This window comes from Accipiter gentilis, unplaced genomic scaffold (genome assembly GCF_929443795.1).
Source record: "Accipiter gentilis unplaced genomic scaffold, bAccGen1.1, whole genome shotgun sequence".
Lineage (NCBI taxonomy): Eukaryota > Metazoa > Chordata > Aves > Accipitriformes > Accipitridae > Astur > Astur gentilis.
The window spans coordinates 1,453,309-1,468,433 of NW_026061141.1; the positions used below are offsets into that span (position 1 = coordinate 1,453,309).

General features: G+C 46.4%; 1 protein-coding gene across 1 annotated transcript in view; it reads right to left on the bottom strand.

The window, feature by feature from the left end:
• Positions 1 to 13,462, bottom strand: part of LOC126037488 (electroneutral sodium bicarbonate exchanger 1-like) — a 105,640-nt gene extending 92,178 nt beyond the window's left edge. The window contains exons 1-3 of the mRNA XM_049797820.1: positions 13,374 to 13,462; positions 12,516 to 12,709; positions 2,428 to 2,589 (exon numbers count right to left, since the gene is read on the bottom strand). Of these exons, the coding sequence (XP_049653777.1) occupies positions 2,428 to 2,589; positions 12,516 to 12,608 (255 nt within the window). The 5' untranslated portion in view covers positions 12,609 to 12,709; positions 13,374 to 13,462. The remainder of the gene's footprint in view (positions 1 to 2,427; positions 2,590 to 12,515; positions 12,710 to 13,373) is intronic.
• Positions 13,463 to 15,125: the final 1,663 nt, after the last annotated feature.

Sequence of the window (15,125 nt, forward strand, 5' to 3'; positions counted from 1 at the left end):
CAGTTGCGTTGCTTGCTTGCCTCGAGCACACCAAACGGGGGCCTGAAGGGCTGCAAAACCTAACCGAGGCTGGTTCCCACCGTTGGTCAAGCCCCAAGGGTTGGGACCACCTCCTCCTCCTCCGCTCCACAACTAACTACTCAGGCCTGCAGAGAGGGGACTGTTTTTCTGTAACCTCCAACAAGCTCACGGTTGTTGGGTGGTTTGCATTTTCCTCTCACCTTTAACACAGAAGTGAAGAAGACAGAGCAGCCCATGAGCACAAAGATCAGCAAGCCAGTGACTCTCTGCTCTCGTATCCCCAGAAACTTGGGTTGTTCTCCTGGAGCTGAGCAGTCAGACTCTACTTTGAGGCTATTCACGTGGGTGATGGACAGGACGGTCGCAGCCACAAACCAGGGCAGCCCCATCACAGAGCACACCCCGAGCATCACGGCCACCACAAAAAGGTCCAGGTGGTACCCGCATCCTTTCTGCAGGCAGGAAAACAAGAAACAGAGCATCCCATAGCACAAGAGCAAGGATAACGTCGCAAGTCAGACTCAAACCCTGCTCGAGCACAAGTCAACTTCTTCAGAATTCAAAACAAGAAATGGAAACAAGCAAGGGTGTATGCAGGCTTTGCACAAGCACCTGGCATGAAAATCTGGCAGGAGTTCAGACACAATGGATATGCAGAGCTTGTGCATTAAATACTTCTCCAAAAAACAACAAGCCACAACCCAAAAGCACCAAACCATTTTTTCCACTCACAAAGAAAACTGTACCACTTGCAAGGAAGGTGTGACTCTGAGTTATCCCTGGCAGCGCATCAAAACAATTCATTCCCCACACCTGCTGCTGCTGCCATTTTAAAACAAAAACGCAGTTCTCTATTGCTCCAAGATTAATTTGCTCCCCCAAAAGGTTGCTCATCTATACTGCCCTGTCACTTGCTCCCTGCATCATCGTTAATCCAGGAGAGCATCCTGCCACGCAGCCTGACCTTGTCCCAAACCAATGCCTTCAGAAAGCATCGGGAATAAGAGCTTCTCCCCAGACCTGCAGCCCAGAAGGGGCTGGGGTCATCTCTCGCAGGCCCTTACCTTCAGCTTGTGCTCCTTCCTGTTCACAATAACGGCACTGATCTGCTGGTCCATGAATATCAAGATGGTGCAGAGCAGAGCTGGGACGAGCGCAGCCAACACCGTCCACCAAGGGTTGGGTCCTATGGGGTTGATGAACCACCCGCGGTCGTCTCTGGTAGGCTGCAACAAAGCCCACACATCAGCATTGTCTCCCAGCCCAGGCACTCCACTGGCTTTCATTTTCCCCTCCCTCCTTGCGTCAGAGCACCTCCCAGCCCTGGCTTCATGTCCCCCTCTCCCGGGGGCTTCAGCAGTGCCAGTCTCCTCTTTGCAAGCAGCTCTAGATACTTCCCCTGTAGGTATCTAGTTTTGGGGCCATCTTCTCGTTTCCAGGAGGAAGCAAGGCACTTGGAGGTGGAAGAGGAGATGGTCACACCACCAGCATCTCCTCCAGACTCAGCCCTGCCCTGCCCCGGCATCACCTTGTGGCACCCCCACGTGCCAAAACACCCCGTTACCTTGAACGCATGGGGGACCTGGAGCTTCGGCAATGGGATCCCAACCACAAAGTCAAGGAGCACCATGATGACGATGGTGAGGAAAACAGCAAAGTTGCTCACTGTGGACCGTACCTGGGGCGAGAAACCAGAGGTGAGAGGGGCATGGCAAACAGGGCCGTAAGGTGAGATGCAAGAGTTGCAGACATCCACAACATTAAGGCTGCTTAACCAAATCCCACCACCCCTCTGAGCACATGCAGCCTGATCCCTTGCTTAGATACTGCTGCTGTGTTTGTCCCTGTGAGATCTGGGGTCAGACAATAAAAAAAAGCTTAACTAGGCCAACAAGGGTTGGTTTAAGTCAAAATCTAAAAATAATAATAATAATATTAAAAATAAGAAAACACATGTCTGCCACTACAGCTACACTCACAGCTACAATGGCAACAAGGCACTGAGGCATCCTTTAGTCCTCAAAAGGAAGCTCCTCATTCGAATCTACTTTCCACTCGAGCACATAATGCGCAGAAGGTAGGGGAAAAAAAACAAACCGAAACCCCCAACCCCCAAAACTTTGGGAAACCTGACTTCCTACTACCTGAGGAGAAGAAAAAAAATTAAAAAAAATCAAACCCCAAAAATCTTCAATCTGGGGCAGGTCACGAGGCAGGTGGGAAACGCTACGATGATTTTGCACTCATGGAAATGAGTGTGGGACATCCAAGCTCTTGGAGAGCTTGGCCTGCAAGGCCAACGTTTCCCAGCTTGACCAAGGCAGGGCAAATACTGCTTAGTGCTCCAGGAAAGCCATTTTGGGAAACGAGTGCGGAGATGGACACTGGCCACCTCCTTCTACTTACTCTGGTTGGAAAGTAGCGGCTGGTTTTAAACTTCTTCAAGAAGCTTGACAGGGCAAAGGTGGCGAAGAAGAGGATGCAGCACCAGAAGAATACATCAGGGGTGTAGGGGCCGTCGCGTCCACAGGCAGGTCCTTGAAACTCCCCACGCAAATACGGACATTTCTGGAGAAACAGAGCGTCAGGACACAAAGGCAGTGCGCGTGCGGCAGGGAAACCTCGCATAGCTAGGGGGTTTTGAGGATCTTGGTCCAAGATCCACGACCCTGTAACTGCTCCTGCCAATGGAGATTTATATTTAATGAGCAGCAGCAGCTGAACAAGTGACACATCGAACTACACAGCGGAGAAATGAGATGTGAGGAGACACCATACGCTAGTAACACATTACAAGAAACACTCATCCAGGTGACACTCTTCCATCAGTTGCTTGCATTCATAGCACTGTGTTTCCTTAACTGCATCTGGCTTCAGTCCTCACATCTTCCCGCAAAAAACAACATGCCAGGCTCTCCCAACCCTGTGAAGAAAACCTCATCGGCTTTCCTAACTAAAAAGTAATTCTTTTAAAAATTATTTTTAAACCTGAAAAGGACTAGGATTCACAGGACTAGCATCATTACATTCACTTCACAGTCCTCCTCAAAATGGGAGAACAAAAGATAATTGACATGACAAACGCCACAGTTACAGACGTTCCTTCCTGGGGGTGCAGTTCGCACACCTAGGAGCTCATGCATGCACGAATGGGTGACGCCAGGCAGCAGCCTTCTTACGTGCCTCTGACCTCAGGAAGAAACAGGTAACATGAATACTTTTACTCCATTTGCATCCTGAGGACCAGAGATGAAGCCCAAGATTTGCCTAGATGACACAGTCAGTTCCTTTAAGGGATGAAATTGTTCGTTTGAGTTTGGCTTCAAGGACTCCCACAGCTGGCGATTAACTAAGAGGTATGCTACAGCGAGGAGCCCGACACACAGACTGCAGGACAACTCATCACGCCAGGCCTCTGAGCTTGCAGTTCTCCGCAGGGCCCGGTGCTGCCTGAGCAGGTGGATGGACTTCCCAGTTCCAGAAATACAAGCTCGTGAATCAAACCCTCCTCAAGCACGCAGGCAAAACTGGCTGCGCTTTAGCGAAGCAAACCAACAACGAGGCTTCCTTTGTTTGGGTGCCTCCTGTCTGACGATGCTCTGGGCTACTTTCTCTTCCTGGCAGCAACAGGAATAAGTTGCTCTCATACCTACCAGCTTCTGACAGAGAAAGAGGATGATCTCGTTCTTGCCTGCTAGGACCAGGGGTGGCAATAACGCAGTCTGCTGAGACTGGAAGGGGATGCCTTGGAGGCGGAAACACGCGGGTGTTCATTACTCCTGGGCACTCGGAATCACGGGAGGAGATGATGCCGAAAGGCCTGATCCGATTCACAAACTGACGCACCTTAGGACTGAAAAGGCTTCTCCTTCCACTAACTTACTTTTCTCTGCAACAACAGCCTCAGGAGAGTAACTTCTCCGTAACCCTTTACACTACAGCAACTACAATACTTAATCCTAATGTACCTTACAAGAAAACTACTGCGGTCTTCTCTACTAGAGGGCCAACGCTGCTGCGCCTGTAAGGAGCGCTTTACATTTTATTAACCTTTTGAAACAACGCACTAGCTTTCCTTGCAATCGCATTACGTGGGCTTCCTGGGACTTTATATATGCACGTTCGTTTTCTCTGGCTAAATCAGATTTGGAACGCAGGGGTGGCCATCTGAAAACACTGCAAAACATTCTTTTTACATACATCAGTTCTCTGGTGAAGGCAACAACTGAGGAGGATCTTCAGCTAATGTAAAACTGCGAAGCTCAGAGGAGTCGTACTCCAGCTAAAGATCTGCGCACTACTAGGCAGGAATGTCAAATTAAGCAATGCCCAACAGATACAAGTCATTGGACCTTTTCTTTTACAAGTAGGAAAGAAAGGGTACACAGAAAGATAGTGGTCTGTAGAAAATGCATGTAAATCATCAAGATTTCCAAGGATTACTCGAATCGCTTCCTGGAGAGGCCAAAACAAGAAAGGAAGGAAGAATATTAACAAGATAGCCACAATCCCACTGCCAAGTACAGTTTTCAGGCTTGGGAAAAAAAAAATAACATTACAGTTTGCAGGAGTCATGGAAGAGCAGGTTCCAGATATTTTGCTTTTCCTCCTCCCCTTCTTCCCCCTGCTCCCTCCCATCACCTTAGAGCACGCTGCCCTAACAGATTCACAGAAACTGAAGTGAACGAATATCTTAACCCTGAATTAACATAGAAGCAATACTATGGAGAGTGGAGGTGTGCTTTTAAATTTAACAAGTTCTACATTTAAGAAGCCTCCTCCTTGCCAGCACAACACATGCAAGTATCGACCTGTTTCAAAAATAAACATATTCCCCTTTTTCGGAATATTGACCCAATTCAGTTACAAAGGAACTGTAATTCAGCCCCAACAAACTCCTGCTTTATAAACGGGAAACTTTTTCTAGGAATACCTTTTGTTGGGAAGTGGCTTGCTGAAAAAGGACATGGGCCTGTGGAAAAGTTGTGCGAGCAGAGTTCTGTGTGAAAGAATGTCAGTTTGAGCAACAAGACTAGGCCTTGGCTGAAAATAGCTGGCTTTACTGATATTGGGAGGAAAACAACAGCTGGTCTCGCTGTTATCAGGAGAAAGACAGGGACGGTGTGACCTTGGCATAACTTCACAAGTAACTTTTGAAGAAGTTCTCATGAGAAAGTTACTGAACACGCGTAGCTGCCAACCACAAGTGGGTGTGTTTTAGTAATGAATAAACATTAGCAATGTACCAATCATATTAGGACTAGTAGGCATAATTATCGCAAACTGTATAAATATGAGCTATCCGTGCAAATAAAGTTGAATCACTTCTATCACTCATATTGGGTCGACTTATGTGCATTCCTCCGCCGCTCCAACAAATGGCGCCCGAACGGGGACCGAAGAAAGGGGAATTGGAGCGACGGACACTGAGAAGCACCGGTAGCAGCGACCGGGGGGCAAAAGATTAACCGAACGCTGATCGTCTTGGTTGGTGTGTTAACTCTCGTGCCTGGACCGTCCAAAAGGGGTTCGCCGTCAGTGAGGGCTACTGGAAAAAGGCTGCAAAGACTTTTTAACCGAGGTGCCTTAATCAAGGTAGCACCCAGGAGTATCAAGAAGCCGGCCGGCAATGGATCAAGAGGTAGCCCTAAAATTATTACAGTGCTTTTTAGAAAAGCGGGGAGTAAACTGCATTAAGCAAATTTCGGGGTTAGTCACGCTGGGTCGCGTTAAGGGATGCTTTAAGAATCCGGATTTATTATTTAAGGAGAGTGAATGGTGTAGATTAGGAGACGTATTATGGGATATGGTAACTGATGATGATAAATCAGCTAAAAAACTAACGAAGCAAGGACAGAAACCTTTCAATTAGTGTGGGTACAGCTTTTGAGCTTAGTACCTGGAATGCTATCGGAACCTCCCTATGGGATGAAATTAGTGACGGGTCTAAAGAAGTTAAAGATCTTGTAACTTTATGGAAATTGATTAAGACAACTCTGTAAGAAATGAAAGCAGATCGTAAAGCGTCTGCGTCTGCTTTTGCTGCTCTCTCTCTCCAACCGCAAGCGAAAGGGAAAAGCGGGGAGAAAAACATAATGCAGCGAGAGAGACTTTTTGGAGCTTGTTCGCCTACTCTCGTGCCCTTGACTTCTGCTCCACTCCCTGGGACTGCCGATATTAATCAGCCATCCGACAGTTCCCAAGCCTCCCTAACCGTACGATTAAAGGAAACCCTACAGAATCAGGGAGTGAGTAAAAATCTGCCTACGAAAAACCAGCCCTCAGATACCACCGTTCAACATGAACAAATTATACCTAGCATACACCCTGATTCAAATAATGCAAACAAGGACTTGGCTACTCTAATAATAGAACAAAAAGAGACAATGTTAGAATTGTTAAAGGAAATGGGGAAAAGAGACGGGGAAACCAACCGCACCCGTGACAGACGCGGAGCCGCCTGTAATAGCCGCTGCAGAAGAAAGGCAGAGACATTGGAGGGGTGTAATAACAGATGCCATTATAGAAGGGACTATGCTCTAAGCATTCCCAGTTATTGCATCAAATGGACAGAAAAAATGGGAGGTGTTTGACTGGAAGGTCATTGAGAAATTAAGGAATGCTGTGAGTCAGTACGGAATCAAATCTGCGTTAACTCACCAAATACTGCAATTCATTTTTTCTGCTGATACGCTGATACCTCAAGATATTAAACAGCTAGCACAGTTGATTTTGACACCCGCCCGAATGTTAGTGTTTTTCTGGCAGTGGGAGAAGCTCTGTGATAGGGAACAAGCAACATCACGACAACAAACAGATCCCCTATGGGGAGTAACCATGCAGATGCCGATGGGTACTGGACCCTTCGCATCAGGGAACGCTCAGTTACAATGTGTCACTGAGGTTCATCATCTATCACAGATCTTGGCGTATCAAGCTTTTCTTACCGTACCAGACAATATGTACAGCCATGCTTTTACCCAGGTGAAACAGGAGAATACAATTTATGACCACCCTGACATGAACGAGGGCATGAAAGAAAACACGTTCAAAATACTCGCTTTTGAAAATGCTACTGAAAAGACACACAAAGCATTGTGTAATTTGCCGAAAAATGCAGACATCGTTGATATGATAGAATACACGGATCGATCAGTGGACTCACAGAAAGTAGCCTATGCTGCCACAGCTCTCCAAGGAGCTACAAAGAAACACAAGGCCAGTAAGACACCCTTGGTCAAGTGTTCTAACTGTGGCAAACGTGGACACATTAGGAGCAAATGTACAGGTACTGTTAACAGTAAGTGCTGCAACAAGTGTAAGAAAGATAACCATACCACCAAGAATACAGGAAGAAGGGAAACTTTACACCGACTGCGAAGGCCCCTCGCGCGACGACACGAATGCAAGGGGCTTGAGCTGCCAGCCCTCAGGCAGCCTCGCAACCACCAGATCCGCCACCGCAGGAAGCTCCAGAGTGGATGTGGAAACCGCAGTCAACATAAAGGGACCATTGGGGTTTGGACTTAGTGCATTTTTAATGGGGCAATCTTCAACAGCTCTAGAAGGAATTCTGGTGCTCCCAGGGCTTATTGATGCAGATTATTGTGGGACTGTGAAAATTATGATTCATGTTTTAATCCCTCCTGTTTCTATTCCTAAAGGTACCAGAATAGCACAATTAGTTCCATTCAGGTCGTGTGTTCCGAACCCAGGTGAAGTACAACGTGGAGATGGTGGATTCGGCTCCACAGGGAAACCGCAGGTATACTTTGCCATGGACGCAACAAGAGGTAAACCAGAAAAGGTAGTGCAATTGGAAGGGCCCGATGGAGTTGTTGTCAAGAAACCGATGACAATCAATACAGGTGCTGATGTTATGATTATTTCACAATGCATTTGGCCTCCATCATGGCCATCGATCAATCCAAACTTTGGTATTGCAGGGATAGGGGGCACACAAGCCACCTTAGTAAGTCAGCTACCAATTACATTTGTGTTCCCCGATGGTGAACACATTACGACGTGTCCGTATGTCATGACTACCCCAACTGAATTGTTTGGCCTCGTAGGCCATGATTTATTGAGCCAAATGAAGGCAATGTTAGTGACGCATCCTTTTTAGGAGCGGTCACTGAGGGGTAGCCGATTCTGAAAATTAACTGGAAAACAGATGAACCTGTTTGGATTGATCAGTAGCTGCTAAATTCTGAAAGGCTACTAAAAATACAAGGGTTAGTTGAGGACCAGTTGAGAGCGGGACAAGTTGTTCCTTCTACTAGTCCATGGAATACATCAATATTTACCATTCCCAAGAAAAGTGGGAAGCGGAGACTGTTACATGATCTCAGAGCTGTGAATGTGGTGATGCACAGTATGGGAGCCCTGCAGCCAGGTTTGCCATCTCCAGTTATGCTTCCAGAAGAATGGGATTTGTTAATTATAAATCTAAAAGATTGCACCCAGATGGCGCTGAACGGTTCGCCTTTTCGGTACCATCGATTAACAAGGCAGAACCCTATAAGAGATACCATTGGGTCATGTTACCGCAATGAATGCGCAATTCCCCCACGATGCGTCAGGTGTATGTGGCCTGGGCATCAGAGCCTGTAAGAAAGCAGTTACCTCAGTAACTTGCCACAGGATGAGATTTTAACTCAATTGCAGGACATCTTAAGCCATCGCGGAGTAATAATCACTCCTGAAAAGGTGCAAAAGGCAGCACCTTGGAAGTATTTGGGGTGGCACATAAATGCTAGCAATGTTAAACCTCAGAAGGTTCAAATAACATGAGAAATTTCAATGTTACATGATGTCCAGAAGCTTGTGGGAGATATCCAGTGGGTGCGGAATCTTTGCGGTATCACTAATGGCAATATGACCCCTCTGGTAGAACTCTTGGGTATGAGAACACTGTGCAGATGAGAAACGGGAAATGACAGAGTTGACCAATTGGTTGCAGCGCCACGGGAGCCTCCTCCAGGGAATCGTTTTCAACAAAGCACGGCAATCGCATGCGTTCTTGCACCAACCCGCTAGGATGTTAGCAAAGCAATTTGACTTACCACTTACTGATGCCCAAGGTATCGTTAAAGCATGCCCTGATTGTCAAAAGGAAGGGCTCGGCTTGGGCTGTGGGGTTAACCGACGAGGTCTTTTGCCATTGCAGTTGTGGCAAATGGATTTCACCCATGTCATGTGGTTTGGTGCAAAGCGTTCTGTGCATGTGTGTATTGATACCTATCCTGCTGCCATGTGGGCCACGGCACGAACTGGAGAAAAGGCCTTACATATTGAATGACATCTTCACGCTTCTTTTGCAGTACTGGGTGTGCCTCAAGAAATTAAGATGGACAACGGCCCAGCCTATGGTTCTACACGATTTGCTCGATTTTGTAATTTGTGGGGAATTCACCACGGTACCGGTATTCCACATCTTCCCACAGGACAGGCTATTGTCGAATGGGCCAACCAAACCCTAAAAGAACATGCTGCAAAAACAAAAGGGGGGAACCCAGGGCTTACTCCCAGAGGAACGATTGGCCAAAGCCTTATTTGTGCTAAATTATCTTAGATTGACAGGTGATCACAAAGACCCACCAATGGTAGTGCATCATGTTCTTTTACAGGCAGAAAGGACGCAACAAAGTACAGGAATCATGGTAATGTCTAAGGACCCAGAATCCAGGAAATGGTGCAGATCAGCAGAAGTAAAACTTACTGGGAGATCCTGGCTAAGTGGGACAAGCCATGGCTTCGCACTGATGCTGGACCCGGAATTGTTCCAATGGCGACTGGCACGGCACCGGCGGGTGCTGGAGCCACTGATCTGACAGATTCTAAATAATAGAGTATTACTAGTGGACACGGAGTCCTTCAGAGAGGTTTTCAGAACAGCGTGCCTTATTGTATATAGAACCTGCTTTAGGTAAAAAGTGTGTAAAGCATAATTTGATTAAACATAGTGTGATTACGGGAAGACAGTGTGGGGTAAAAGTTAGTTAAAGCCAAAATTAGGGGTAAGGTCTATTTCCATTAATAACCTGGGAACGAGGTTGATTGTGTTTCCACAGATACAGGCCCACGATGGACTCCTGTTCGATTTGCATGACCATCATCATCTGGAGCATCATAGATGATGTGGCAATATGAATACTACCTCAGCCAAAAACTAATGTATAGGTCACCTTGGCTAACATAACAGGTCAAGATTCTCTGTGCATCGCAACTGTATCGTAAAGCCCATGAACCAATAGACAAGATGGCTATGACTCGTGCAGCGCGCCTGGCCAGCGAGCGCATGCGTCATAGATTGCAACCGAGGCGGACTTTTGGCACCCGCTGGCCACGTGTGCTAAAACCCGTTCCTCTGCAAATGTATAAATACTGGGATTTTCCGAAGAGCATCGGGCTGGTGTACAGTGAGGCCATCGTTGCCTCTGTGGGGACGCCCACGGAAAGCTGGCACCTACCGATTGCTGGGCTGAGTTCGTGGAGCAAGATGGCACAAGAATGTATAGATGGTTCATTTTCCTCATGGTCTGGGTCATTAGGGGTAACGGGTTGGCTCAAAGAATTATGGGCATTATTGTAGTTACTGTGATTTTAGCTATTGTAATAGTTTTACCTTGTTCAGCTTATTAAGGAAAATGGCATCCCAAGTTATTAAGCAAGCCTGGATTGCTCAAAAACAAAAAGAGGGAGAAAGATTTAAACGGAGACCTACAGTGGATTCAACCTTGTTGTGGTATTACAAATACAGACTTACAGCCGCTGCTGGATTTATTGTGGGGCAGTGGTACCTTAACTTCTACAAGACAACTAAGTGCACCGGGATGGCAAGCCTTGGCAGCAATTGGACAAAAAAAACAAAACAAAACAAAACAAAAAAAAACACAACAAAAAAACCCCATCACATCCTCCATGTCTGGCAGATACGTTCCTGATTTACCCATAAATTTGAAACCTTATGCTGAGATTGATATGGAACACACTGACTGTAGTAAGCAGCATGACAGTGACACCGGTGATTGATCCACATCGGTTAACACCATGGGACAGTAAGAATGTTTGGGTGTCACTAGCTAAAGCTATTAATCAAACCTCTTTTTGTGTGCTTATGTATTTTATTAGGTATAATGTTGTTTTTACTGTGTTTAATTAATTGTGTTCACAGATCTTTGCAAAGGGCAATACAGCAGGTGTTAAAATTTTACCTCAATCTATATACAAACAAATAGATTGGCTGAAGAAACATACACAAAGATCCAGCAAGAAACTAGTTGGTTTGATGGAGTGTTACAATCAATATTTGGCGGGATAACACTATGGGTAATGTCATTGATTAAGGAAGCCTTATGATGGTTGGGTATATTGATATTAATCTGTGTAATAGTTAGAATTCCGTATGGGTGCATGATAAAAGGAGTCTCAAAGCTGACACACCAAGCTCTACTCGCACAAAAAGAAAAAGGGGGAATTGTTGGGAATTGGCTTCATGAAAAAGGACGTGGGTCTATAGAAAAGCTGTGCGAGCAGAGTTCTGTGTGAAAGAATGTCAGTTTGAGCAGCAAGACTAGGCCTTGGCCGAAAATAGCTGGCTTTGCTGATATCAGGAGAAAAACAGGGACAGTGTGACCTTGGCATAACTTCATAAGTAACTTTTGAAGAAGTTCCCATGAGAAAGCTACGGAACATGCATAGCTGCAAATCACAAGTGGGTGTGTTTTAGTAATGAATAAACATTAGCAATTTGCCATTGTTGTCCAGGCCCATTGCCTTTTCCAGTCTGGCCCATTTCCAGCTTGGGGGTGCTCTTAGGATTAGTCTGGAGGCAAAGATCACACTGTTGTGCGATCACACTGCCTCACCGTGGCGTATAAATTCCTAGCCACAATTTCTCCTATCAGATGATTATACAGGGCTTCTGTTCCCCAATGTCTTTTCCTATGTTCCTCCCCTATCAAATGCCATAATAAGCAAGAGGGAACGATTAGCTTTCCCTGTGGGGTATGAGCCCACCCCTCTTCATTATATGACCCTTCTAAACCTGTAATGAGCTTTTGATCTTCCTTAGTGTATTCTGGCTTACCTTCTAGGGAAATCCACCTATCAGGAATTAAGGCCCCTTCTGTTTTTACCTGTGTTTTGGCCACTTGTTTTGCCTCTCTGTCCGCCAGCTCGTTCCCTTTTTCCAAATCTGAGCTCGCTTTCTGGTGTGCCTTAATATGCATAATTGCTACTTTCTTAGGGAGCTGGACAGCTTCCAGTAACTTCAGAATTTCTTCTGCGTGTTTGATATTTTTCCCTTGAGAACTCACTAGTCCTCTCTCCTTCCAAATTGCTCCACGTGCGTGTACAACTCCAAAGGCATATTTTGAGTCTGTATAAATGTTCACAACTTTGCCCTGGGCCAATTCCAGGGCGCGGGTTAGAGCAATTATTTCTGCCTTCTGTGCGGAGGTGTTCCTGGGCAAAGCCCCCGATTCTATTACCTCTTGGCTGGCAGTGACGGCGTATCCCGCGTGTCGATTACTGTTTAGGACGTAACTGCTTCCGTCTGTGAAGCGAGTTTCCCCGTTTTCCATGGGGCCGTCTTTCACGTCTGGGCAACTGGCGTACGTTGCTTCGATGGTTTCCAAACGGTCACGATGTACCGGTTCTCCTGTGTTCCTGCTGAGAAAAGAAGCTGGGTTGACAATGTTAGTGACTACAATCTCCACGTCATCCCGCACTACCAATATAGCTTGATATCTCAGGAATCTTTGTGGAGAGAGCCAGTGTCCGCCTTTTGCTTCCGGTACTGCTGATACTGCGTGAGACACCAGAACAGTCATCTTCTGGCCCAGAGTAAACTTTCGGGCTTCCTGTGTATTTAGTATCACAGCCGCAACCGCCCGCAGGCATCCAGGCCAACCTTTTGCAGTCGTGTCTAACTGCTTAGAGAGGTAGGCAACTGCCCATCGATACGGGCCCAGGTTTTGTGCTAATATTCCCAGAGCAATGCCCTGCTTCTCATGGGAGTAAAGAAGAAACAGCTTACTCGCATCTGGGAGTCCTAAGGCCAGGGCCGACATCAAAGCCTTTTTCGGTAGCTCAAAGGCTCGTTCGGTCTCCTTATTCCACTCAAGGTGTTTCTGCTTAGTGGCTGTCAACGCATACAGTGGTTTAACAAGCAATCCGTAATTATAGATCCACAATCGGCACCACCCTGTCATTCCCAGAAAAGTCCATAACTCTTCTACTGTCTGAGGTCTCCCAGTTTGACATATTGCCTCTTTACAGGCCTGTCCCAAAGGTCTTTGTCCCGCACTAATTTCATAGCCCAAATAATTCACTTTGCCTTGCATTACCTGTGCCTTTTTCTTGGATACCCGGTACCCCTGAAGTCCCAGGAAATTCAACAGACTCGCCGCCCACGTCGTACAATCTTTCTCTGTTTTGGTGGCGATCAGGATATCATCCACATACTGCAACAGCTTCCCCTCCTCAGACGGGGTTTCCCAGGATTCCAAGTCTTTCGCAAACCGATTGCCAAAAACGGTAGGCCTATTCTTAAATCCTTGTGGCAAGGCCGTCCAAGTGAGCTGGGTCTTTCGACCGCTCTTGGGCTTTTCCCATTCAAATGTAAGTTTTGCCTGGCTTCATGGAGAGGGAGGCAAACGAAAGCATCCTTCAAATCTAAAACACTAAACCAAGTCAATTCAGGTGTTAGCACGGTTAACAGGGTCTATGGGTTCGCCGCTACCGGGTAAAGATCTTCAGTTATCTTATTCACCGCCCATAAGTCTTGGACCACCCAATATGACCCATCGGGCTTCCGAACAGGTAATATAGGGGGATTGAATTCAGACTCACACTCTTTTAATAGTCCCAACTGCAAAAATTTTTCTATCACCGGCCGGATTCCTTCTCTGTCTTTCTTCTTTAGGGGATATTGTTTAATTCTTACCAGCTTTTGGCCTTCCTTGATCCTAACTTCAACAGGTGGAGCACTTTTCGCTCTTCCAGGTGCATCGGTAGCCCATACCCCCGGGTACACTTGCTTTAAGATGTCCTCATTAATGATTCCTTCTAGGGGGAGACTGGTTAAGGTTAGGCTCAATATTTGAATATTTTGCTGATCTTTTACCTCCAGAGTAATTTCTCCCTTCTTGAATACAATTTTTGCTCCCAATGGTTCCAACAAGTCCCTTCCCAAAAGGGCCTTTGGGGAGTTCGGCATATATAAAAATTTATGAATGCCCCACTGTTTTCCTAATTTATATTCTAAAGGTTTACAAAACTATGCCTTTTCACTTTGGCCAGTCGCTCCTTTCACCGTGACATAATCATTCCCCGGGGCATCAAAGCCTGATTCAAAACCGAGTATGTTGCTCCTGTATCTACCAAAAATTCTACCTCTTGTTCTGTTTTCCCTAGCTTAATTATAACCAGTGGATCCGCTAGGGTAGATTCCCCAGGTTCTCGTCAGTCTCCCTTCACAGAGGCTACTGTTCTTCCTGTTTGAGCCCTCTGATGCTCCTTGTTCCCTGGGCATTCCCTCTACCAATGACTGAATTTCTTACACAAAGCGCATTGATCCTTGCCCAGTCGGGGCAAGTCTCGTCTAGGCCCTCTTCCCCTTTCTTCCCGAATAACAGCCATTAATTTCCTTTGTCCTTGCCTATATCCTTCTTCTCTGTTACTAAACACCCTCCGTGCTTTTGTGGTACAGAACAGAGATGTAGCAAGAAAGGAAAAAAAAGAAGGGAGGGAGAACAAAGGGAGAGAGACACAAAGACTGGAAGAAGGACAAAGGGATGGCAGAAGAAAAAAATAGTGATAGGCTACAGGACAGAGATGGAGGAGTTCCAAAAAGACACAGGGAGCATGACAGAACGAGAGTGAGAAACAAGGGACAGAGCAGGACAGCACTGGAGGAAAAAACAACTGTGATTGATAGGCTGCGAGAGAGACATGGAGGAAGAGAGAAAAGAGAAGGGACAGCTAGCTGGAGAGGGGGATACAGTTAGAAAGGATGGAAGAGGGAAGGGAACAGAGAGAAATACAGAAAAGATGGCAAGAGGAAGCAAGGCAGAGGGACAGCAATAGAAGAAACAAGG